Here is a 26,253-nt window from a genome sequence, read left to right on the forward strand (position 1 = left end):
GAATCACAGCAATCTTAATCTCAAAATCATCAAAATCTTAAAAGACTTTGAAGTAGTGAAATCTACAACTGTTACTATGGTTAAGGACAAAACAGTTATACTAAGAGTTTTGATATTCCCCCATGTGGCCACCAGTGTGAGAATAGATCTATTTGTGGCATGTGATAGTCAGACCCATGAAGCAGGGATCATGAGAAGCAGCAGTGATGTCTACATAGGGTCTGGCAGAGTCCCTGCCACATAGTAGGTGCTTAAACATGGTGGCTATTATTTTAGTCTTGAAGAAATTTGAGTATTCATTCCATTATTTTTGCCTGTTTCCCTCTTGCTACTTCATTCATGTTATTTGGAGGAAGGTAACTGAAGTCCTTAGAAGTAGCCAGTATACACCATTTCACAGTATCTGCAAAAGCATTTTTCCTACTAGAGGATTAAGATGCATTATGAATGAATTGGTTTCACTGTTCCCATGTGATACAGAATTATAGTTGTGGTTTCCAGTGAGATGATGATGCCACAGTTATTTTCTTGTCCTTGTATAATGAGAGGGTTTTGGTGTTTCTGCTGTATTCTAGACATTTACACTATGCAGCTTATTTTTGTATCATGTTTCATGTGGAACACCATTTTGTGGTGAGTTTTCTATTAACAGGCAAAAGTAAGATCAAGGCAGGAGGAAGCAGAAGGACAAGACAGGGGAAGCCCACAGTTGAGCTGAGCCATGGACTTTTGGAGGGAGCTGATGTAGTTTAGACTTAGAGAGAGAAGTGTGTGTGTGTGTGTGTGTGTGTGTGTGTGTGTGTGTGTGTGTGTCTGTATGTGTCTGTGTCTGTGTCTGTGTGTGTTTAGTTTCCTCCACTCTTATAGGAGTAAGTGTCTTGTTTAGGAGTTATACAGAATTGCAGGGAAATTTGTCTGAGTTAGTACAGAATTGCAGGGAGATTTGTCCACTAGTCAACATAAAATTAAATTACCTTTTTTATTCACCTAATTCCATTTTCTAGGGACACTTCTAGTGTGCTATGAGATGTTAAAACAAACAGAAATCAATCAGACTAGGAAAACGAAACAAAATAGTGTTTAACTTTTTTCTTTTTAAGGAGCCAGTGACCAGGCAACTTTGTCTTTATTTGACAGTTAGGTACACAAGATTTTAACAAAATTTAAACTTTTTTGACTTGAAGCACAGGAAGCTGGCAAAGGAAAGGGGGAAAAATAACATTTATGGAGGGTCTATTGTGGACCAAACACTGTGCTAAAAGTCTTAAACTTACCATATTTGATTTGATCCTGACAGTGACCCATGAAGTGTGAGTATTAGGACTTTCATTTTGCAGACTATGAAATGGAAACCCACTTTAAAAAAATGTGTAGGGGAAGGTATAACTCAAGTGGTAGAGAGCATGTTTAGCATGCATGAGGTCCAGGGTTCAATCCCCAGTATGTCCTCTAGAAATAAACCTAATTACCTCCCCCCATCAAAAAAAAAAAAAGTTAGTTCCCCATGGCTAGCAAGTAGTAGAGGCACTCTTTCCTCTATGATAAAGGAGAATTAAATAATTAATCTCTCCTTTTTAAATTGAGATTTAATTCACATATAAAATTCACCCTTAGAAGTGTGCAATTCAGTGGTCTTTAGTATATTTACAAGGTTATGCAACCAACACCACAATCTAATTCTGGAACATTTTCAGCACCCCAAAAAAGAAACCTAGTACAATTAAGCAGTGACTCTCCATTGTCCCCTCCCCCAACTCCTGGTAACCATTAATCTATTTTTTGTCTCTATTGGTTTCCCTATTATGAGCATTTTATATAAATGGAATCATACAATATTTGGTCTTCTGTATCTGGCTTCTTTAACTTAGCATGTTTTCAAGGTTCATCCATGTCATAGCATTTATCAGTTCCCCTTTTATGGCTGAGTAATATTTCATGGCATGAATAAACCACATTTTGCACAAACATTCATTGATGGACTTTGGAGTTGTTTCTATTTGTTGGCTATTATGAATAATGTTACTATGAACATTTGTGTACAGGTTTTTGTGTAGACATGTGTATTTAGTTATTTTTGGTATATTCCTAGGTGTGGAACTCCTGGGTCAGATGATAACTCTTTGCTTAACTTTAAAGAATTGCTTAAACTGTTTTCCAAAGCAGCTGTACCATTTTAAATTCAATTCAACCATTTTAAATTCAACCAGGGTTCTAATTTCTCTACATCCTTATGGACACTTACTATCTGACTTTTTGATTTATTGGCATCCTAGTGTGTGTGAAGTGGTTTCTCAGGATGGTTTTGATATGCATGTCTCTAACGATTAATGATGTCAAGCATCTTTTCATGTGCTTATTGACCATTTGTAGATCTTATTTGGAGAAGTGTTTGTTCAAGTCTGTCTTAGTCCATTTGGGCTGCTATAGCAAAACACGACAGACTGGGTGGCTTATAAACAGCAGAAATATATTGCTTGCAGTTCTGAAGAAGGTACCAGCATGGTCAAATTCTAGTGTAGGACCCTAGTTCATAGCTGATGCCTTCTTACTGTGTCCTCACATGGTAGAAGAGGCTGGGGATCTCTCTGGAGCTTCTTTTATATGGCACTAATCCCATTCATAAGGGTTCCACCCTCATGACTTAAGCATCTCCCAAATGCCCTGCCTTCTAATATCATCATATTGGGCATTAGGATTTTAGCATGTGGATTTTGGTGTGCTAACAAATGCCAACACTAACATTGTGTAGTGTTGGCATTTGTTAGCCACCAAACAAATGTTGCTTGAATTGAATGACACTGGTCATAGATGTGGAACTGGTATGTAGCACACATTGATATCTGAAGAGGTTAATAACAACTCTTATGGACTGAGTCCTTTCTAAGTGCCCAGTACTGTATTAAGCACTGACATGCTCATTGTCTCATTTAATCCTTAGAACAATCCTGTGAAATATACATTCTTCCCCCAAAGTATAGGGTAAGACACTGAGACTTAGAGAAGCCAAGTAATTTATGTAAGACTACACAATTGATCTTGGATCAGAGCCCTTGGCTTGGATGGTAAGTGCTTATTTTAACTACCATGTCCCTGAGCAAGGGCAACAAGCAAAATGGGAGGAACCTGGAGGGTATAGAGAAGTGGGACCAGAAGATTGAGGATAGTCATGCTAAGGTTATTGCTGCTATTTTTCAGACTGGTGAAACTTTCAAAAAGATGTTGTGTAAGAATCTTATAGGCTCATTTTGCAAAAGTATACTTTTTCTTTTGACATGAATCAATATTTAAACTCTTTGAGTTTGCAAATTTCACTGTTTTTCTATTTTAATTTTAAAGTTACATTTCTCTTTGACCTTCATCTTTTTAGCTCTTTTTTTCCACTTTTAATTTTTACTTAAAATATTTTTACCTTCCCTGGACCTCATTTCCCTCTGAGTCTTGGTCTGGTATTTCTACACCATCATGGTAATTTTTGCACTCTCCTATACCTCCAAGCAGATGTTTTTATATTTTATATAGCTTTTCTAATTGCCTTCAGCAGGCAGTTGTTTTGAATTATCAATTCTATGATTGCTGGAAGTGAAAGTTTCATATTCGTTTTAACTAATAAATTTAAGGTTATGTCATGATGGTATAGTAGAATAAGCATGCCCCAATTCTAGCAGAAATCTGGTTAATGCTAGATTTATCTGGGAGAGATTCCAATATCCCAAAATACTGTTTGCTTGAATATCTCCATTTTTATATTAAATGAGTTTTAATTGCTCAATACCTTATTTATTTGTACATAGTTTTCGTAATTAGTGACAGCCATCGTTCTCTGTTGCTACAATGGAACCACCGTGCCAGACACTAGCTCTTGTCGTAGCCGTTACAACATTTAACCCTAATGTCAGCATTGTCCCTCACTGGGTTTATGGGAGGCTAACTTGTGCAAGTCCCGTAGTTAATAAACATCATTGGGATTTGGATCTCGCCAGACATATACTGATTTTGTATAAGATAATATTTTGATATTGTGTAATGTAACATTTTTAGTTAGACAAGCCAGAAGGAAGTAATACTTTCTTTAAAAAAAAAAAAAACTAAGGTAACATTTTTAAGCACATGCATAGTTATGATTAAGAAAAGTGTTAGCTAAAGTGATCCTTTATCCCCTCCAAACCCACTAATGTTTTGTTTATTATGATAATTAGCAAAAGTAGCCATATAAGAATATGAGTATATATTCATAAAGTTAGAAACTTAATTACAGCATCAGTGAAATGATGTCCATAAAAGAACTGTTGTTATGGGCAAGGAAAATATCAATTCTGCTTATAAATATTTAGTAAAAAATTGTTCTAAAAGAAATATAAATATCTAGCAAAAGCATCAAGAACTATTCATTTTATTTTAAACAACAGGAACAAATTTGCCTATGTGAATAAGTATTTGGAAGTCAGGTAAATCAAACAGATTTTTGGGAGAAAATTGCATTTTCTTAATAAGTTATTAAGAGTATCTGTGGAAACACCATTATAATGTTTATGTTAAAACATTCCTAATAAAGATAGGCAAGTTTTTCATTTAAATCTGTACAATTAGTTATAAGCTTGAGTTCCATACCTGCTAATTTCTAAGGTGGACTGGGGTGAAAAGAACCTTTTTGTTATTACAACACATAGATCTCCTCCTGATCAGCAAGGTATTCCTAAAGGGCTTTACATTGTGAAAACTCAGAAGGATCCCCTCAGACACCGAAATGGTAGTTACAGGTTAGAAGATAAGTCTCTAGTAAGAATATGAGGGCCATTTATTTTATTTGAACAAATGCTAATGTGCCCATTGGACAAGTATTGGATAGCAAGAAAGTCAGACTTCAGAAAAAATTTAATTTTAGGCATTTTATAACAGTACATATATATGGGCTCAAGGGTAAGTTTTTTGAGATCCCACAGGTGTTAAGCAGCACCTCTAATATAGTTAGTGTTCTCTGTTCTATTTCTAGAATGAATAAAGGAAGGGCAGCCCTTACTCTAAACATCAGAAGCATCTGTCCGGGAGAGAGTTACCCAGCTGAAACAGTAACTTATTTCTAGGCAGACAAATCTTTCTCTTCCATGGATTGTGTAAGACTCTAGTAAATTAGTTCAAAAACTAGAGAAGTTAACCTTAGTGAGTGACTGATCTCATCTCAACAAAAACCTACTTACACATATTCTCAAAATATCACTTTTCTCTGATTAGGAGACTGAGTTATACAAGGGGATATTCTAGCTTAAAAAAAAAAAAAAGGTTTCAGATCTATGACAAACCAGTCACCTCTCCTTAGTTCCATTGAAAAAGTAGCTGCTATTTGTGATGATTAATTTAAGAGGAGTACCATTGTTGGCTTTTGAAAGGACCAATTATGGTAAATTGAAGCATGGGACAGAAATATTTCAAACTGGAATGGCAGAGAATTAAAAACTGATTACATCTCTTCATATGCATGCTCAATGACCAGCATTAACACTCAAGTGGTAGCATATCTATTTATATGCATTTCTCCCCATAGTGTGACTTTCAATAGCCGTAGTGCTCCCAGTGTCCTTGAACATGTTGTTACCTCTATCAGGGTTCATACCTTTCTTCTCTCCCTCTCTATTTCACCAACTCCCACTCCCACTAACCCATCCTTAAGTTTCAGTGGAAATGTCACTTAATCTGGGAAGCCACCTCTTGTCTTGCATAGTTTTCTGGGCTCATCCCCTTTCTATACTGCATCATAATTATCCATTTGGGCCTCTCCTGAGATGGTATGTTCTCGGCAGTAAGCCCAGCACCATGTATGCATATTGAAAGTGCCCAACTTTTACTACATTTTTTTAAAGGGTTTTGATTATTAATTGGGGGATTTCATTATAAAAAAATGAATGAACAAATTGGCTTGACTTTGCTAAACTTAGGAGACATCTAGATCTAACTTTCTCTGAAAGAAGTTGTATGTGTGTAAATGCTTTGAGCTTCTCAGTAAAACAACACATTTTTAGGATTTTGCTATTAGACCAAAAACTGACGGTACAGTGCTATCTAGAGTCATCTCTCTAGCTTGAATGGCATAGAGAAAGAGCCTGAAGTTACAGAATTTCTTTTAAAAAAGGAATAATATTCATTATAAAGTACACAGGACAGACTAGCAATAACAAGAAGCAAACTTCAATATATCACTCACAAAAGGGGAAATTTTTCTAAATCACAGCGTCTTTTGTGATTTCTTTGTTTTTGACAAAAAGAAACCATAGATGCTGTTATTGGACTTCTGTTCAAATTATCTAGACTGTAATAGAGGGAGTAGGCTTGCCAATTTCAAGTTAGTACTAAGAATTGTTGAGGAATTGTGGAGAGGTGATATTTCAGACGCATTAGTCTCTAGCATTATCTATGTTTCACCTCATTGTCAGCTGTTCTCACTTGGCAACTGTTGCAGATCATTGCTTGCTCGCTTGTTCCTTAATTCTTGCTATTGAAGAGCAGTTATTTTTACCAGCAGTAATTAGTACTGCTAGAGGTAATGGGGTTGGACACTAGGTAGTCCTGGCCCTTTGGAGGGAAAAAGGGCTACTACAGATAAGCCTCAAGGAAGGAAATAAGGGAGGAAAGCCAGGGAAAGGCTGTGCCAGGGGATCAGCCACCTATACCCAGGCAATTATTGCTCGACTCAATCACCCAGAAAGATGTCCAGTGTTAGCCTTTCAGGTTCCTATACTTCACATGAAATACAATCAAATGACCTTTAGATTCTGTATTAGAATTGTTAAAAGTATAAGCCACCTTTTAAGAAAGTTCTTATTGACTGGAAGTTTACAAAAGATGGTACTTGGAATATCTTGTCCAGGTATTACTGCAAAAGCTATGACTCTTCAACAATATGAAAGAAGAGAAATATAGAAGGATTTCATAGGAGAGGAGAGTGTGGATAATATTGGAAGCATTTTATGCTGCAGAGGTGTCAGTTTTGAGGAATAGTGAATTACTCTTGAGATTAATTTAGTCAGTGTTTATATCTAGTTTCTTGTGGGTACAGAATTGTGCAGGTTTAGAAAGAGAAGTAGGATTTTGAAATCATTCATAAATTTATCTTTCAGGCAAAATATACCATTTAAAAAGCACACCTAGTGTATCATTGATTTTAAAATATCAATCTTCTTGAGCTGTTCTTCTATCCTAAAAATGATGCATGTGAGTTTTTTTTTTTTTTAAGTATGGGTGATTTACAATATTATATTAGTTTCAAGTGTACAACATAATGATTCGGTATTTTTATACTGAAGTATATGGTTTTAAAGATGGTTCTTTTAAGGTTATTGTGGGACATTTACATATGTCCATTGCTGGGTGTTGAAGAGGAATTGTAGAGAGCGTAGAGTAGATGGTTAGAATTAGGCTCAAGCCAAGTTCTAACTTTGCTGTGTAACCTGAGTTAATTAACTTTACTTCTTTGGACCTGGATTTACCTATAAAATAAAGTAGTTAGACTAAATTTTCTCTGATGTTCTTTTTTAGCTTTGTAATCATGTGATTTTTGAGAGAAAAGAAATAGATCTTATTTTATAATATTTGAAAGAACCTAGTGTATACTTGTGTTATTACAAAGTTAAATATGAACTTACATAATTTAATAATAATGGTTCCTTGTGTGAAAAACAAATAGATTTAAGTGATAAAAATAAATTTTGGATAAGTAGGTCTACAACCCAAGGTTTCCTGGTTTCTGATCTATTGTTCTTTCAGCAGGATCTAGTTATATGCATTTTGCCCTAAATAATAGGAATGGGAATGGCTCGCTCTCTCTCTCTCTCTCTCTCTCTCTCTCTCTTCTCTCTCTCTCTCTCTCTCTCTCTCTCTCTCTCTCTCTCTCTCTTCGGTAGGGGGGGGTAATTAGGTTTATTTATTTATTTTTAGAAGAGGTAATGGGGATTATACCCAGGACCTCGGGCATGCTAAGCATGCGCTCTACTGCTTCAGCTACACCCTCCTCCAGGAATGGCTCTCTTGACTTCCACTTTCTCTGGGAGTAATTTCTGATTATTCTTTCTAACAAAGCTCTCTGTCACCTTAAGCTGAGACTGACAAATCGCTAAGGATAGGATTTAGAACAGATGGTCACAACCAATAGACGTTACCAATCTAGTCTGTTCAAACAAGTATAGATCTGCATGGTGTAGTATCAGTTGGATATTTAGAGTTGATGTTAGCTCTGGTCACTTCCATTAACCCTCATTTAGTTGGCTTTAGATTTGGTTTCATTTATTAACTCATTTTACAGAACACTGCACGTAGACCTTCGATGTTTGCTTAGGTTGCCAAGTGCAGCGTTGTGTGAATATTCAGTACACCTAACATTCTGAGCCTGGTTTTATTTTATTGAGGCAAACATATGTATCACACAGGTAATAAAATGATTTAAAATATATAGTTATGTCAATATACCATAGCCACTTTACTAAATATTGAGCAATCAACTTGGGAAAATGTTGATGCTTTTTAGAAATTGTATTCAAGTATTCAAGGGGAGAGGTATAATCTGTAATTGAAATTGAAGGCATTTTAAGAAATGTAGGGCTACCCTTGTGTGTATTGTTGACGGGAATGTAAAATGGTAGAAAGTGATCTGGCTGCAGGAAATGGCTTGGCAGTTCCTCAAAAAATGAAACAGAATTGTCACATGATCCAGCAATTCTACTCTTAGGTATATACTCAGAAGAATTGAAAGCAAGGACTCAGATATTTTTGGTCACAGCAGTATTATTCACAATGGTCAAAAGGCAGAAACAACCCAAAAGGGCATCAGCAGAAGAATGGATAAGCAAAATGTGATAAATACACACAGTGAAATATTACTCAGCCTTAAAAAGAAATGAAATTCTTTTTTTGTTGTTGTTTTGGGGGGGAGAGGTAATTAGATTTATTTATTTATTTATTTTTAAACCTAGGTACTGGGGATTGAACCCAGGACCCTGTGCATGCTAAGCATGTGCTCTACCACTGAGCTATACCCTCCCCAACCACGCCTGGAATAAAATTCTTACACATTTCACAACATGGATGAACCTTGAGAACATTACGCTAGTTGAAATAAGCCAGACATAAAAGAACAAATATTGTGTGATTCTACTTATATGAGGTATCTAGAGTAGGCAAATTTATAGAGGCAGAGTATAACAGAAGTTAGCAATGTCTGGGAGAAGGCAGTCTAATTAATGGGTACAGAGTTTCTGTCTGGGATGATGAAAAGGTTCTGGAAATGGAAAGTGGTGATAGCTGCACAACATTGTGAATGTACTTAATGCTACAAATTGTACACTTAAAATGGTTAAAATGGAAAATTTCCTGTCTATTTTACCATACATATACACAAATCTCCAAAAATGAAGAAATAGAGGGTTAAAAGGTCTTACACTCTTTTCAAATCTTGTTGTATTTGGTCCTGTTTTTCTACCTATTTCATGGTTGCTTCATTTGTCACAGAGAGATTTTTAGTGTGGGCTCAGTGTGCTTAAAGTTGCCACCATGGATGTGGTGAGGTCAGAATCCACTGGTTTTGCTTGCTTTTTACTTCTGTTAAAAATTTTGAGGGTGGGTGGGTGAGGGAGAGGTAATTTAAAGTGGGAAAACAATGCATGTTGGACTTCCCATTCCAACAAGAAAAGCGTGCTTTTGTGGCAAACCAAAAGGCTGGGAATCAACCGTGATGAAATACAGGCTTTCCGGCCCTCACTCTGCTCCTGATTTCTGGTTGTGGGAATCTGTTCTGAATCCAACTGCAAGTGGAAAACCAATCTTTGGCTGAGCAGCCAGAGAGGCCCTTCTGCCAATCCCCCAAATGTGCTGCTGAAACTTTGGCCCTGGGAGGATGGAGCTGAGGCTGTCTTCCCAAGATCTGTGCAGCTGTCAAGGTGGCTGTGATGGGTCTGTGACCGGCGTCTGCACAGCATTTTGGCAGTGACCTTGAGACCTGCCAGCTCAAACAGCTGTCCTGGTTCTCTGTCTACTGCCACTGTTGCATGACCAGGGGGCTCAAGGGAGGGAGCTAAACTACTCTGGTTCTGTCATTCTCTGAGTCTGGCAAGTTCCAACTGCGGTGCCCAGCTCTCCCAGCACCTGCCACCCACTGCGCATGGGGGCAGTCCAGGTGTGTAAGTGTGGGTGGCTGCTTGTTCCTCCTCTGGCTCAGGTCCCAATCCTTAGGAAGTAAGTGGCTTTTTCTGACCATCAGCCTGTGCACAGACAGGCTCCACGTGGGGAGCTGCTTGGCAGCTCTGCAGAGAGATGCTTGGTGACAATTGACGGTCTTGGGAGACGAGGACCAGAGGTGTCCCTTCTGCCCCAAAGGTTTGAGTTCACCTTCTAGAAGGGACAGATTTCTTTGGGAAATGAAGGTCATCAGAAATGTCCAGAGCAAGAGGGAGAAATCTTTTTGAAATCTCCAGCCACTCAGATTGGCAAGTGTGTTCTGAAAACTCCTCCCCATTCCTTGTCCTCATCCTGTCCTTTTCCTTTTAAGTTGCTTTATTATTATTTTTTAATCCGCCTTTGTCATTGGACATTTATTGACAGAAATCAAATTGCTGTGTTTCTGGGCAAAGCGCCTGCTGCAAAGAGGTGTGGTTCCCGAGGAATGAGACACGCAGCCCAACAGCTGAGCCTACGCTGTCCTCACATAACCTTCCTGCCTTAAATATCGCCAATATTTAGCCTTGCCTTATAAAGTAAAAATGCACAATACCTTCCAGAGTTTCAGCAAGCCCAAATGCCCCCCTCAGCTCAGTTATATCTCCTGTACGTTGGAGGCAGGGCCTCGCACCCCTCCCCCCTCCCCGCGCGCAGACCTGCCCTCCGAGCTGCCAAGAGGTTACTAATCAGGGAGACTCCGCCATCGATCTGATGGTGGAGACCTGGGGGATTTGTGTGCATTGTTTTTGCTGAAGCCTCCTGTGATTTCGGCGCGACCAGATCCTCTGCAGCGAACTCCATGTCGCAGCTTGTGGCTGCCTGTGTCCTGTGGTGAGAGCGGAGCCGCACAGGAGATCCTTTGTCTAGGAAGGCTAGGCAGAGAAGATCACTTTGGAGTTGCTAAGCTCTGCATTGCCATTGGCTGCACTCTTTGTGGGGCTGTTTTTGCAAAAGGCATGCCCAGCACGTCTACAGTGCTGGCAGGCCAGGGCTGCCTTTAAACACCATGATAATAATACCAAAAAGCAGTTTGCAGAACTGTTCCACTGTAGAGGCTTCCTCTGCAGAAGCAAGCAAGATGGCTACCTCGTGGGCTTCGCTGTGAAGAATGCAGAGGCTAATTAAGACAGACTTTAAGGGGAAAAAAGGGTATTTCCCTACTTCATCTTTATGCAAGGCTTTTTTTCAGTGACTTTTAAAGTATACATTTTACATAAGCTCTTTAGGTTCTGCCTAGCAAACATGTTGATGATTTTAGATGGTATAAGTAGTTTTACAGAGAAATAGCCAAAAAATTTTGGGGGGGTGGGAGCTAATTTTTTTCTTAAACGGAGGCTCATTTTGCAATTTGATTTTTTTTAGGTTATAAAGGAAAACAAGAGGCCCCAGAGGGAAAAGAAGCCCAAAGTTTTAAAGGTAATCAGCTATTGATTAAATCATTTTAATTTTTTTCCATTTCATACAGTATTTTTTCTGTCACTTAGGGGTAAATTTGGAATACAGTGGATGTGAATTCTCCCAGATTTTTAGTAGATAAATGAATTTTCACTCAACTAAAGTGTTTTCTCTTTCTCTCTCTCTCTCTCTCTTTTTTTGATATGCTGCATAATGTGCATATTAGCATCCTTTATTTTCAACTCCACACAAGTCTGCAGAACGAAAAGTTTATATGCAAAGTGTTGTGAATAAAATTTGTTTTTCTTTGTGGCTCCCTTTGTAATATCTGCATTTGTGGTGTTGCACCAGTGTGTAAACTTAAGCTCCTAAGGAGAAAGACACGATTTAAAGTTGACAGCTATGATCCATTGTGATTTTAATAGACCTTCCATTAGATACTATTTTAAAATGTGTGATCTTTTTCTTTCCAAAGGAAAAGGTCCTTAGAGGTTTTAGTTCAACTTAAAATGTATAAGCCATTGAAATTTTACAGCCAAATTACAGTTGCTTAATCCCAAATTCTCATTATAGCATCTTTAATTCTAGCATTCATGGAGCTGTAGGAATGTGTATGTTTTCTTTATTTTCAGGAGTTGGCTTAATGAGTATGTAGTAGTTACCTAATTCAGTTATAAGCCAGCAGTCCAGGTTATGAGCTTTATACAGTATTTAGAAAGGTTAATTTAAAAGCATATACCATTACTAAAAGTTCAAGGCTAGCTTTAGTCTAGCAAATAGGTGCTTATGTGTTAAAGGTTTCAAGTGGTGTATTGCTACTATGCATGTAAGGCACCTGAGCAAGCAATCTTTTTATTCAAGGAGACATATTAAGCAGTAAAACCACTAGTTTTTAAAATTATGCTGTGTATATATAATTTAAAATATTTTAATCTAATCCCAGCTTTTCTTTTGCAAATAAAGTTGTAGCACTCAAAGAGGAACAACATGTCTGAACTGTGGATTTGGCATATTTTAAAATCTCATTTGTTTCCCCAGTTGTGTACCTTGAAAATGCTATTGACATGGAGAATCAAAGCTTGCTTTGCTTTCTAATTTGTCTGACCACTTTGAGTTTCTGTTTCCTGTGTGTACACAGCATTGCCATGTACAGTTTTCATCAACCAACAAGTATTTATTTAATATTTACCACAGTCATCAGTGTGCTAGACACTGTAAAATGAATGAAATTGCTTGGCACAAATTCTCCCTGGGTCTGGACAAATAGAATACTGGTTATTTTCAAGGTAAATTAAACCCTTCTCTCTTTTTATTTTGCATATTGATCTACCCACCCACTTTTACTCCCTTTTCCTCCCCCAATTATAGCAGAATATCATTAAAAGCCCTGATTCTATTTCTTAATCTCTTTTTACATTTTCTGTATTGGGTATGTCTATCTCAGATGTTTTGCCTTAAAACCTTCAAGGGAGAAATAGCTTTAGTCCTGCTGTAATAAATGGCTCTCAAATTTGTAGGGGGTGGGAATGCACATAGAAGAAATGGATGGAGAATGCATGGCCAAACTATGGACTAAGCTTGGTGTCATCACCTACCTTTGCTAGGAAGTAGAATTGGGCTTTGGGAATACTATTTAATTCTGTTTATTTTGTTAGTCTGTGGGTGTCCTGTCACCTGAAATAAATTTCAGAAGTAAATATACTGTGTGTTGCTTTTTTGAATTATGGCAATGGACTCTGACTTAAAGAACAAACAAAAAAAGTGCCTGTGGGTGACTAAATTTCATGTGCCACAACAAACAGAACTAAATTGTTGCTCACTTTCCTCTGTAGTTCTCAGTTGTTGTACAAGAGTAGGGAAGTGCTCTAAGAGGAAAAAAAAAATTAACTTTTTTTTTTCTGATGTGGGCATTTTAAAATGTTTTCTTTAATTTCCCATTGGGCATAATATTTTTTGTTTTTCTCAGAAAGCTTTGTGTCTCTGGTCTCCAGTAGAAATGCTAAAATACTTTTAGATTTTAGGCTGATGTGTGTAAACTACAGTTAGAGCAAATGTAGAATATTATATAACCCTGAAGGAGATGTTAAGAAAACTAAATCCACATTTTGTATTGTGGATTATTGGAGGGTGGAGGAAAAGTAAAACTTTCCACTTAGGGTTTTATGGGTGAGGACTTAACATTCCAGCTGACTACTACCCGAGGGATCAATGATGGGAATCTGCAGGTTACAACTCGATATCCTTGCATAATTCTCTTTTGGTACTGTGCCGGAGTTCCACTCAGCTTCCTTTGACTCTGTCCTCTTAGATCTTCAGATCTGCTGGGTCCCTTGCTCTTTGCCAGGGTGCATGCTACCTATAGGTATACTGACTGGTTTTCATCGTTATGGTCTATTAGGAAGTAGTTGGATAGATGAAGGGTCTGATGAAGGAAACTGGGAATAGAATTGAAGCTTGTCTCATCCTACTCTGAACCTGCTAACTAAATACTGAATCCAGTTGTGGGGCTGAGATTGCCTGGTGTGTCTCACACCTCTCATCTTTAAACAATCTGTTATCTATACCTATAGCCTTTGTTCACTCAATTTTATAATTCAAAATTTAAAACTATAAATAGTGATCTTAAATCACTGATTAGAGAGAGCATTTTTCTCTAGCTGAAATGATAGTTTTTGTCCAAAGCACTCTAATGGCCAGAATGGGTATCAAATGTTGGGGGTGGGAGTGGGGTGCTCAGCACAAACTTCTGCCCTGACTGGTGCTCAAGGAACAGGTTCCTACTCAAGCCCTATTGATGGTCACTAGAGTTATTTTCATATATAGATGATATCTTAGCTGTTATAGTTGTTTTCTTGACTCTTGAGTAAGGTAAAGGTGTGAGGTAATTTCAGTTCTTGAATCAGGAACCTGGATGTATGAGTGGCATGGTTTCCAACTCCCCTTGGTAAAAACATTTATGTAAATAATTAGCACTTTGTGATTTGGAGTAAGAGGATGTATTCCCTTAGAGAAATTCAACTTTAAGGCAGTATCATGTCAGTTAGGTTGTCAGTTGTTGTCCTTACAGAAAAATCAGATTGCACAGTCAATTGAGAGCATTGGGGAGACTTTAATAAAGGGATGGTTTAAAGGGTGTGGGCAGGGTTCAGAAAACTGAGGATTACAAAGCATCCCAGGGCTAATGACAGCAGAGAGATATTGCCACTCCTAGGCCTGAAGGGGCAAGGGTGTGGGGGCAGGAACTCTGGTAAAATAGTTGTAATTAATCTGAAGAGCAAGGGCTTTTGTTGTGGCCTTTGGTAAAAGGATCTTTCTGCAAAGAGAAAGTCATGGGGAGGTGGCTATGGAAATAAATCCTCTGCCTGCCCTCCAGTTTCCTGCTGCTTTCAAAAAGTGTGAGTATCCCCTGAGAGGGGACTACATTTATACATTCTGTAATTTTTTGTCTGGTAAGGGAAATTTTCTAGCAATTTGGTTATAAAATATCAAGATAGTATTTGGAATAACTGGGTGAAGAAATATAAAGAAATATCAGTGGATATTAAACCAGGAAACTGTCTACAGCTGATATAGAAAAGACAAAAATGAAAATGAATTGATCTTCCTGCTAGCTTCTGTGCTGGCAGCCCTGCTTTCTTCACTGTTTCCTTCCTTCCTTGATAATGCTGATAAGGAGAACAAGAAGTGATGGTGGTGGTGGTGGTGGTGGGGTGATGGGAGAATTAAGACTTACCTCACTAGGAGAGAAGGACAAGATATTGGCTTATAGCTATACTGATAAGTCTTTTTGAAACATGTTTTAAAAGGAGAATCAAATAATAAATGAATCACATTCATGTGTGTTCTTGATTTACATGACAGTGCTGTTCAAAATATTTAGTGCCATCATTGCCTAGCACACACAGGAAATGATCAATAAGTGTTCTTTCTTGACCCAAGAGTATTATTAACATTCAATAATTTTTTTTTTTTTTTAGCTCATACTAAATGCTGGAGCCACAATGGTGTATAAGACCAAAATGATGTCTGCCCTCAAAGAGGTTAAATGTTGATGAGGAAAGGCAGGCTAAATAAATAAATAAATAAAGATAAATAAATGAATAAATTACAAATTGTGGTATATGCTTTGAAGGAAACAAGGGTGCCAAGACAGAGAAAAAACACCCTGTAGGGAAAATTACTTGGTATCTGAGAACTGTTGCCTTCATTTGTAACTTGTTGCATATACTAGTGAGGGTTTAAAAGTACCAAATTAGATACAGTTGAGTTATCTTGTTTCTCTTAAAAACTCATTAAGCTACAAGAAATGTAAGATAACAGGGTTACTAAAGATTTTTTTTTTCTCTGCACACTTATCTACAACTTTGTTTCAGTTAGTTAAAAAAAAATCATTGGTAAAATGATAAACTTTTCTTAACTCTGGTTATAAAGTAACATTCCATGATTTATAACAGCAACATGTTACAGATCTTAGTGACATCAAATACTGAGCCTGCTGGTTGTTGAGGGAAAAAAAAAGTGCTGTTTTGATAGTCTTTCATAGTCCCAGACAAGGATACCTAGACTTCTGAATATAACAGACCAGTAGAGGAAAAAATTCAGAATGGCTGATGAGAGTCTCCAAGAAGGGATACTAGCTTTAAAACAAAACAAAACATATACACTGAAAGAAGATAATCTCAGGATATACGACAGTCATACAAAATTTAATAATTTAAGATATATAATTCAATACACGGTCTTTATTTTCCTCCTTACGTCATAAGCTGGCAAAAACTATCAAAGATGTGTGCTCTCCATCAGTGTTTATTCACACGCTCAAAGGCACACATGGGGCTTCTGCGTGCATACCCAGAAATTGGAATAAGCGTTTCGCCCAGGGATGATGAGACTGATTTCAGGGCTGAGTTCTCACTAAGCCAGCTCTCACACAGTCAAGTCATTCATTTATCATTGGAACACGAACATTCCCAGTGATTCAAGACTCATGTCCATTTTGTAATTTCTAGGAATGATCCCAAATGGAGAATCAGAGTGAATAGAAGCCAAGTGGGGTGAATGGGCTTGAAGAAAATTTCATTCAGGCTACAAAAAAAGTCTGTTGAATTCTTCCTAGCTCAGAAAAGAACATATGCCTTGTGTCTTGAATCCTTATGCTCATCTGATAATATGTTTGTGTTTTTGATAGTGCTAGATTCACACTGTTTTCTGAGGCCTGCCTTCCTTACTATATAGCTCTCTATATACTGATTGGAATATATGCTTAATAGTCAAGTAAAAAGAGCCAAATAAATGCTGTTAATTAAATTTTTGTTAAAACCTTAGTACCTTAATTCATTTTCAAGTTATAATTAATTTAATAATGGGATGCCTTTCATTGTTCAAAATGTGTTATATAAATAGTGTTTTTAAAGTTTTGATGGCAAGATTTACCCACCTAAGTGGCCTAGTCAAGAGAAGGAAGATTATAGTGCCATTCTTTAACCTGTTTTGATACTTCATCATTTTTCTTAAATTTTATTTTTAATTTTTTGGGGGGTGATTACATATTTATTCATTGAATTGTTAATTGGTTTATTTATTCCAAAGGAGATGCCAGGAATTGAACCCAGGACCTCATGCATGTTAAGCATGTGCTCTACCACTGAGCTATACCCTGCCCCCTCATAGTTTTGAATACTAATTGTTTTAGTCCTTTTAAAACTGAAAACAGGACTTATGAAAATTTTTGAAGGAAGGGATGCTGCAGTTTTATTAACTATGTTTAAAATTTAGTGATATCATATGAATTTGATTAAATATGGGTTCTTTTCATGGTTCTAGGGAACCAGATGTTAAACAATAAACTTATTTTAGGAACCTAGATATTTTTAAGTAACTACTTTTTAAAATTTTAAGCATTATATTATGTGTTTAATTTTAAATATAGTATACACAAATACACAATAGGATCATAAAATTGTTATAGAGTTAAGTGAACTATTTAATACATGCACATTGCTTAGTGAACTATTTAATACATGCACATTGCTTAGGATAGCTTGACATTTCTCAATTAGTGATTTATTATGTCTAAGGTATAATTTAAGTTATTAAAAATATTAAGTGAACCTTTCAGAGAATGTGTATTTTCTTAGCAATATGGTCACTTGCGAAACATAAAGCAATACATATACTTGAGAAATATAAAGCTATATTCTAAAAAGCCTTTTATTTCCTTTTAAAAATATCAGTGTCTGCTTTTTGTAATAAGGAATATCAGAAGGAAGATTTTAAACCTTGAAAATATTAAGTTTCTCCCTTTTCCCTTTTATTTATATGTCTATCTTTTATAGAATCAATAATTCCATAATAAAGACTAGAATACCATCAACATAAAAAATGATCTCACAGTTGATGGTTAGTTTGAATTATAGAACTCAATTGCAAAGGGAAAGGTGGACTGGGACTAACACATTTGAAACAGGATACAAATTATAGTGATGTTTGCAAGTTCTGTTCCTTAAGCATGATTTCTTCCAGATAAGAATCACATAAGAAAGCCCTCATTAAATTATCACAAAATTTATCTTAATTATCTGAAGATATTTTTTTCATAGAAATGTTTTTACTTAATATCTTGCACATTCCTTCTACTTTAGAAGAGCAAAAAAATCCTAGTAACTGTATTCCACTTCCTGAAATAAATTTAATGTTGTTTTAAATATAATGTCTCTGAAAAAATATTTTTAAAAATCTGAAATTTTCTGAGTATTTAAATTCTGATTTTATAGGTATTGAGTGCTTTTGATTACTTTTAATTTTTTAATTTTAACTTTGTGTCTTTTTGTGGTATCAGTAGTACCCAGAGGAAGGTGCCCAACCTGGGGAAACTTAATTGAACTTTCTGAGAACTATTTTCATTATCTGTAAAATGGGAACAATAACCAATCCACAAGGTTGTTTAACAGATTATATAATTTTAAATTTACTGATTTTATCCCATAAAGACTGGATGGTCAACAAATGATAGATATTATCATCATTATTGCTTTTGTTATGATTGTTAATATAAAATAAAGTCTTTGTAGAATGTTAATATGTTTAGATTTTCAGTTGCTTTTATTATTGTTTAAACTAGAATGCAAACCTTTTAAGTTTAGAGCAGCATTCAACTTTATGTTCTGGACAATGTCTTATATTAATTTTTATATTATTATTATATTATCTTGTGCCTACAACTCAATAAACATCAGTTTAATGGATGATTAAATTAATGCACTTCACAGCCTAACTTTAGTCAGTTAGGTCTGAACTGTGGAAATACTACATTGACATCTAGGTATATAAGGGATACTGTACTTTCTGAAATCATCAGGGCAGTCTTGAATAGTATCAATAATGAATCCCCCTATGGAAATCAGGATATATGTCTAATACATTGATTTTAATTTTATGTTGGTTTATTTTTCTCTAAATTTTATTTGAAAAAATCAAGGCTTCAGAAAAGTTGAAAGAATAATAGAATATACATCAATATTCTTTTTAATATACTTTTTCTTGTAAGGCTATGTGACATTTTACCTGTAAATACTTCAGTATACCTGTCCTTAACCACAATTATCACACTGAAGATGTTTAAAATTGATTCAGTCTAATATAAGATACTGTCCATTTAAAAGTCTTTTCAATTGTTCTCTCCTGTACCCTCAAAAAAAAAAAAAAATCCTTTTTAGCTTTTTTCCTTTCTGACCTAGCATCTAATCTTAGATCATGTCTTGGATTTGGTTTTCTTGTCTCTTTGATCTCCTTTTTTCTGGTCTTCCCATCTTTTTGTGTGCATGTATCTTGATTGGTGATTTTGAATACTACTCTTTAATTTTTATAAAATCTTTTGGTTTGAAGATCAAGCAATCTGGGTAACTGACCATTAATAATCAGGTTTCAGGTAGGCTGTCCAATCTACATTTAGATGTTGGGGTCTTTGTTGGAGACTGTCCAATGCTTCCTGGATTGGATCCTAAATTCCTAATTAGAGGAGAGTAGCAGATTGAAGAAAAATGAACGTAACTGGCTAAACTCAGAGATTAAATCGATCTGCTGCATCTATACCTGGTGATCACAGGGAATGAAAGAGAAAAGGATGCTTTAATTATTGGTTCACTAAAATAAAGAAATGAAAAAAATGAAGTAGTGGTCTTTATAGAGCTATCGGGAAGCACTTACAGAAATATTATTGGCCTGAACTGTAAGGATATTGATGAACCTTTTTATAAAAATATGAACATTATTTGCTGATTAAAATAAATAGAAGCTATTTTAAAATGTTGATTTTTGTTACTCCACCCATGAAGTCTAATTTACCCCCTCATTTAATGGACAGTATAAAATACTGCACTGCAGGTTAGAACATTTCATCAGAAATTTAATCCAGCTGTCCAGGGTTTATTTAAAGCCTCTGATATTTGATCACTTCATTAAAACAAGTTAGGACCATCAGAAAGCTGAGTTACCTGGGCCACGTATCCTAAGATTCTATGCGTTATCACATACTATAGTTACAGATGGGACAGGCTAACCTCTGCTTAGTATAATTTCTAGTGAATAATTATCTGCGAAGATTAATTTATGTCCTGCCCATAGTCAGAAAAAAAAAAAGACAGTATTAACAATGTGGTTTTGTATTTTGACTTTTCAATCAGGAAACTCAGTCAGATTCATTGGTTAAGGAGTGTAATATGCTCAACTCTGAAATAAGAAAGCACCTTGTCTTTCTACTTCATCCCTGTTGACTTTAAAAAAAATTAGAAAACTTTTGGACATAATTTCAAACAACAGAAAAGCTGTAAGAGTAGTACAAAGTATTCTCATACACCCAGTTTATCCAAATGTTAACTTTTTTTTTTAATTGAAGTACAGTCAGCTACAATGTGTCAATTTCTGGTATACAGCACAATGTCTCAGTCATGCATATACATACATATATTCATTTTCATATTCTTTTTCATTAAAGGTTATTACAAGATACTGAATATAGTTCCCTGTGCCATATGGAAGAAACTTTTTTTTTTTTGAATGTTAACATTTTATCTTACTTGCTTTATCTCTTTCCACATATATAGATTTTTCCCCTTGAATTCCTTGAATAATTTCAGACATGAGGTCTCTTTACCCATAAGTACTAAAGTGTATATTTTCTAAAAAATGAGGATTTCTTACATAACTATAGTGCAGTGATCAAAATCAGGAAATCAACATTAATACAATACTATTGTTATCTAATGTACTGACCAGAATTCACCAATTGTTCTTAATAATGTATCAAAAGGTAATCTCAGATCATGAATTGCATTCGGTTCTGTCTCTTTAGTCTGGTCAATCTGATGTTTTCAGAGAGGTCAGTTAGAATGTTCCTTAATTTGGATGTATTTCATGTTTGCTCTTGATTAGATTGAGGTTATGCATTTTTAACAATAATGCCACAGAAGTGAGTTTCTGGGTTTTTTCAGTGAATCATATCTGGAGGCATATGATGTCAGTTTGTTTCATTACTGCGATCTTAACATTGATCACTTGTTTAAGTTGGTATCCTCAGGCTTTTCCTGAGTTACTCTTTTTCCTTTTGTAGTTAATATCTCTTGGGAAAATACTTTAAGACTGTGCAAGTATTTTGTTACTTCTCATTGGTTTTTAATATTCATTTGTGATTCTGGTCTGATATAATGATGATGGAGTCCATTTTAATCTAAACATTCTATTTTGTATTCTGTTACCTTTAAGGCATCTTGACTTCCCTTTGGGCATAGAAATGACACGTTTTAAGTTTTAAAGATTAAATGAACAAAACTTAAGTAATAATGAAAAATGCCTATGACTATTTAATGTCCTATTGCACAATGTAGCCAAATGGTTAATTGTGGCTGAGAAAGTTGGACTCAGGTCACTGTATGTTACACTGTGGGTATTAATGTAGTTGGGATGTTGAAAAAATGCAAATATGAGGATGATGAGGCTAACTAGGCATAGAATTCTAAGGGAATGTGATTTAGACTTCATTCCTTCTTTATCTGGGCCTTTCTTTTCACTCTTATCTTCCACACAACCCTATCTGACCAAGAACTCAACACAAGAGAAAGCCTAACTCAGAGGAACTCAATGGAGACAAATAAAACTAGAAGATAACCAATCAACCAGTGACAGCCTACTCCCTCAGTCTAGGACAAAGTAGCATTAAAGAAACAAAAAAAGATTTGTTTCCAGATAGGGAAACATTTTTCAGGGTGTATATAAGTAACAAAACTCGCACACTTAACTCCGGGTGAAGTTTATAGAGTATCAGCATAGCAACAGAAGTATACTCCAGTCCTAAGTACAATTAATGATCTGAGGGAAACATCAAAGTGTAGTCAAAATTTTGTTGAGGAAGAAAATGCAAACATGAGTATGATTTAAAAGGAACTGCAATGAAATTATTTTAAAATAGTTTTAAATTACAAAAAAGAATAATCTTGAAAGAAATTGAAACAGAAATGTATAAAGGAAAGAAAAAAGTTCTCATTGTCTCTCCCTTTCATCTTCCTTTCTCTCCAATCTGAGAGGTATATATCCTCTTGATAGTTTTGTGGGTGTTCATAGTTACCGGTATATTGAGTATGTATACAATATCAACTCATTCTTTTTAAATAATGGCCGTATTTTTTGAAATATACTTTATATACAGTGAAATATCAAGGTCTTAAGTATATATTAAACCAGTTTTGATGAATGCATAGAAAGACACCAGTCACTTCTGTCATCCCAGCAAGTTCTCTGTGCCTCTTTGTAGTCAGTCTGCTCCCCTTGCAGTGACTACGGATCTGATTTCTATCACCACAGGTTAGTTTTGCCTTTCCTATAACTTTTTACATGTGGAATTATATAGAACATACTTTTTTCTTTCTTTTTTCTGGGGATGGGTATCTGGCTTCTTGGACTCAGGCCTAGCTAGATAGATGGATTTGAACATCCTTAGTTTTTTTGGTTTTCTTTTTTTGAACAGCCTTATTGAGATACAATTCATATACCCCCCTATTCACTCATTGAAAGTGTACAATTCAATGGCTTTTAGTATAGTTGTGAGTGGATTACTACAATTTTGGAATGTTTTCATTCTCTCTCAAAGTGACTGTTCCCTTTAGTATCACATCCGCATGCCCTTTATCTACTCCAGCCCTAAACAATCAGTAATTTACTTTCTATTCTTTGGATTTACAATCTATTCTAAACATTTCATAGAAATAGAATCATACCATACATGATACTTTGTAACTGGTTTCTTTCATTTAGCCTAATGTTTTCTAGGTTCATCCTTGTTGTAGTGTGTATTAGTATTCCCTTTCTTTCCTTCTTTTTTTCATAATACTCCAATGTAGGTATACAGCACATTTTATTCACTCAGTTACCATTTGATGGCCATTTGGGTTGTTTCCTCTTTTTGGCTCTCATGAATATGCTGCTATGGTCATTCATAGCAAGTTTTTGTGTGGGCATATGTTTTCGTTTCTTTTGGGTAGACACCTAAGAGTGGAATTACTGGGCCATATGCTAACTCTATTTAGAGAAACTGCTAGTGTATAAGAGATCCAATTTCCTGCATTCTGGCCAACACTTGTTATTGTCTTTATTTTAGCCTTCCTGGTGGGTGGTCGAAGTGATATCTTAGATGATTAATGATAGTAAGCATCCCTTCATGTGCCTATTGGCTATTTGTCTGTCTTCATTTTTATTAGTATGTATTCCTTTTCTAATTGGGTTATTTGACTTTTCATATATGGTGTGATGTAGGGTCCCACTTCATTCTGTTACATGTGGATATCCAGTTGTCCCAACACCATTTGTTGAAAGTACTTGTCTCTCCCCATTGAATTGTTTTGGAACTTATTATGACATTTTTGAGCTTCATTCATGTTATTGCATGTATCCGTCATCTGTTCCTTTTTATTGCTAAGTAGTATTCTACTGTAAGAATATATCACACTTTGTTTATCCATTCTTTCATTGGTGAACATTTGTATTGTTTCTAGTTTTTGGCTACTATGAATAAAACTGCTATAAACGTTCTTATACAAGGGTTTTTCTTGGTGTGGACATATATTTTAATTTAGTTGAATTGCTGAGTCTTAGGGTAGGTATATGTTTAATTTTTTAAGGATCTTCCACTGAATTATGAAAATGTTAGTTACTCCACATCTTCAAAATTTGATGTGGCACTTTTTTCATTTAGTCACTCTAGTGATAGCTATGTTCTTGTTAATTTTTACCCATTAAATGTCTCTATAACAACTACTTTAATTTATTTTTGAGTAATATTCTATATATTATCTAAAATGGTAGCATTATCAAATTATAATAACATTTTCTGGAAAACATTGTTCAGGAGAATTAATTAGCTTTGAGTTTTTTGTCATGATTGCTTAAGTAAATATATTTGACTGAACACAGATTTTTAAAAATGTAATCTATGCATATGTCATATAATATTGAGACTGTAATAACAATATGAAGAAGAATAAGGTTAAAAGTGAGGTGAGGGTTTTTTTTTTTTTAATTCTAAGGGTTTATGTTGAATTTTGGTAACTGTATACAGGAAACATTATGTATCTTGTAGTTTTGAAATTTGCCTTTAATCTTTAGATTAAAGCATAAATAGATAGAGAAGAGGGATTGAAGTGCAGGATGTTCAATGATAACATTAAAAACCTCATGGTTGATCTTAAAAAGAGCTCAGGTTTCCAATTAAGGTAAATTACCACAGATAAAACTGACAGTAGTTGGAAATAAGAGCACCTAAATACCATGAGTGATGTTTATGGTGTCCTGGAGAATGAAAGAGGTGCCTGAAAGTTTAAAATAAAGGAGAAAATGGGAGGGGTGGATATAGCTCAGTGGTAGATACGTGCTTAACATACACAAGGTCTTCGGGTCAATCCCCAGTACCTCTATTAAAAATTTTGAAAATTTTTTTAAAATAAGGGGAGAAACTTACTAAAGGTCAACTTCACAAAAGAAGAAATATAAATGTCCAAGGAATAATTTTTAAATGGTCAGCCTCTATAATAATTTGAAAACATGTATTATTATAAGATACCTTTTTTTTTTGGCCATATGAATTTGGAGAAAGAGAAGAACATGATTAGCAAATATGGAAAATTTGAGTTAAAATGGGACAATCTTGGCAATCCATGAGAAAATAAATTGGTACTATCTTTCTGGAGAGCAGTTTGGATAGACTTGAAAGTATGCACGCCTACTTCAGATTAATGATAGAAATACAGCTTTAACAGTGTTTTGAATGAAATAAATTAGGTTGAAAAATGACATATGGTATAGATCTCATTTTCATTTTTAAAAATATAGTGCATCAAATATATTTATATACATGAAAAGGAATCTGGAAGACTGCATACTAGTTTTCCCTGAGTAGATAATTTGGAGTCTTTCCTCTGGTTTTTCTTGTTTATGTCTGTTGAGTTCTGTCTGTTGGTTTTCTGTGATGAGAATGTAATAAAATCGAATAAATTTCTTTTTTTGTTTTTTATTTTTTCTGTTTTTGTTTAATTTTTTGGTTTTTGTCCTAAAATTTTTCCTGTTTTTTTTTTGTTTTAAATACATTTCTAATTAAAATTTAAAAAACACAAACTCTAACATTATGATTAAAAAACAGCAATTAGCACAGTGAACATTGTGGAAACCCTTCCCTCAGTGTAAAAGTTCCAGTTAAGCCTTAAGAGGGAAAAGGGGTCTTTGGGGAAGAGAAATGGACTCTAGGCTATATGATAGGTATATATATTTTAAAATATTTTATTTATTTATTATTGTATTTTGTAATTATTTTTATTTTGGCAGCAGGGGTTAGGTAGTTAGATTTATTTATTTTTAGAGGAGGTACTGGGGATTGAACCCAGGACCTCGTGATGCTAAGCATGCGCTCTACCACTTGAGCTATACCCTCCCCGCTGATAGGTGTATATTTTTTGACTTTTTTTTAATATACCATTTTTTATTTATCAAAATACTACACAAATAGTAATTTCCTTTTGCCCTTTACCCAACATTCTCAAATGGTAATCATCTTATGTCACCATAGTACCATGATCAAGACCAGGCTAATAGCATGGCACAATGCTACCATCCATTTCTAAAGACCTATTTCAGATTTGGCTGATTTCCCCACTAATGTCCTTTTTTTAGTGTAGAATTTAATTAGGATCCCTCGTCACATTTAGTTGTTATGTCTCCTAACTCTCCAAACTGCAATAGTTCCTCAATGTTTCCTGCAGTTTTATGGCATTGATGCTTTTGGGGGGGGGGTAATATGTTTCCTTATTTATTTATTTTTAGAGAAGGTACTGGGGATCGAACCCAGGACCTTGTGTATACTAAGCATGCACTCTACCACTTGAGCTATACCCTCTCCACAGACTTTGATACTTCTGAAGAATCCTGGTCAGTTATTTTGTAGAATATCCCTCAGGCTGGGTTTGTTTGATGCTCCCTCATGATTAAACTTGGGATGTGTATTTTTGATAAGAATCCACAGAAGCAATGTACCCTTCTCAATATATCTCATCAGGTCTCATATTTGAGTTAGCTTTGATTACGTGCCTTAAAAGCCCATAACATATGTAAAACTATGATGTTTTA

At 35.3% G+C, this 26,253-nt stretch overlaps 1 protein-coding gene across 4 annotated transcripts in view; it reads left to right on the forward strand.

Annotated features, from left to right (window-relative positions):
• Positions 1-26,253, forward strand: part of TET1 (tet methylcytosine dioxygenase 1) — a 116,548-nt gene that overhangs the window by 20,069 nt on the left and 70,226 nt on the right. For all 4 annotated transcript variants that reach the window (XM_032491525.1, XM_032491524.1, XM_032491523.1 and 1 more), the window contains one exon: positions 11,560-11,613. In XM_032491525.1, the coding sequence (XP_032347416.1) occupies positions 11,560-11,613 (54 nt within the window). The remainder of the gene's footprint in view (positions 1-11,559; positions 11,614-26,253) is intronic.

The sequence above is a fragment of the Camelus ferus genome, chromosome 11, assembly GCF_009834535.1.
Source record: "Camelus ferus isolate YT-003-E chromosome 11, BCGSAC_Cfer_1.0, whole genome shotgun sequence".
NCBI classification, from domain to species: domain Eukaryota; kingdom Metazoa; phylum Chordata; class Mammalia; order Artiodactyla; family Camelidae; genus Camelus; species Camelus ferus.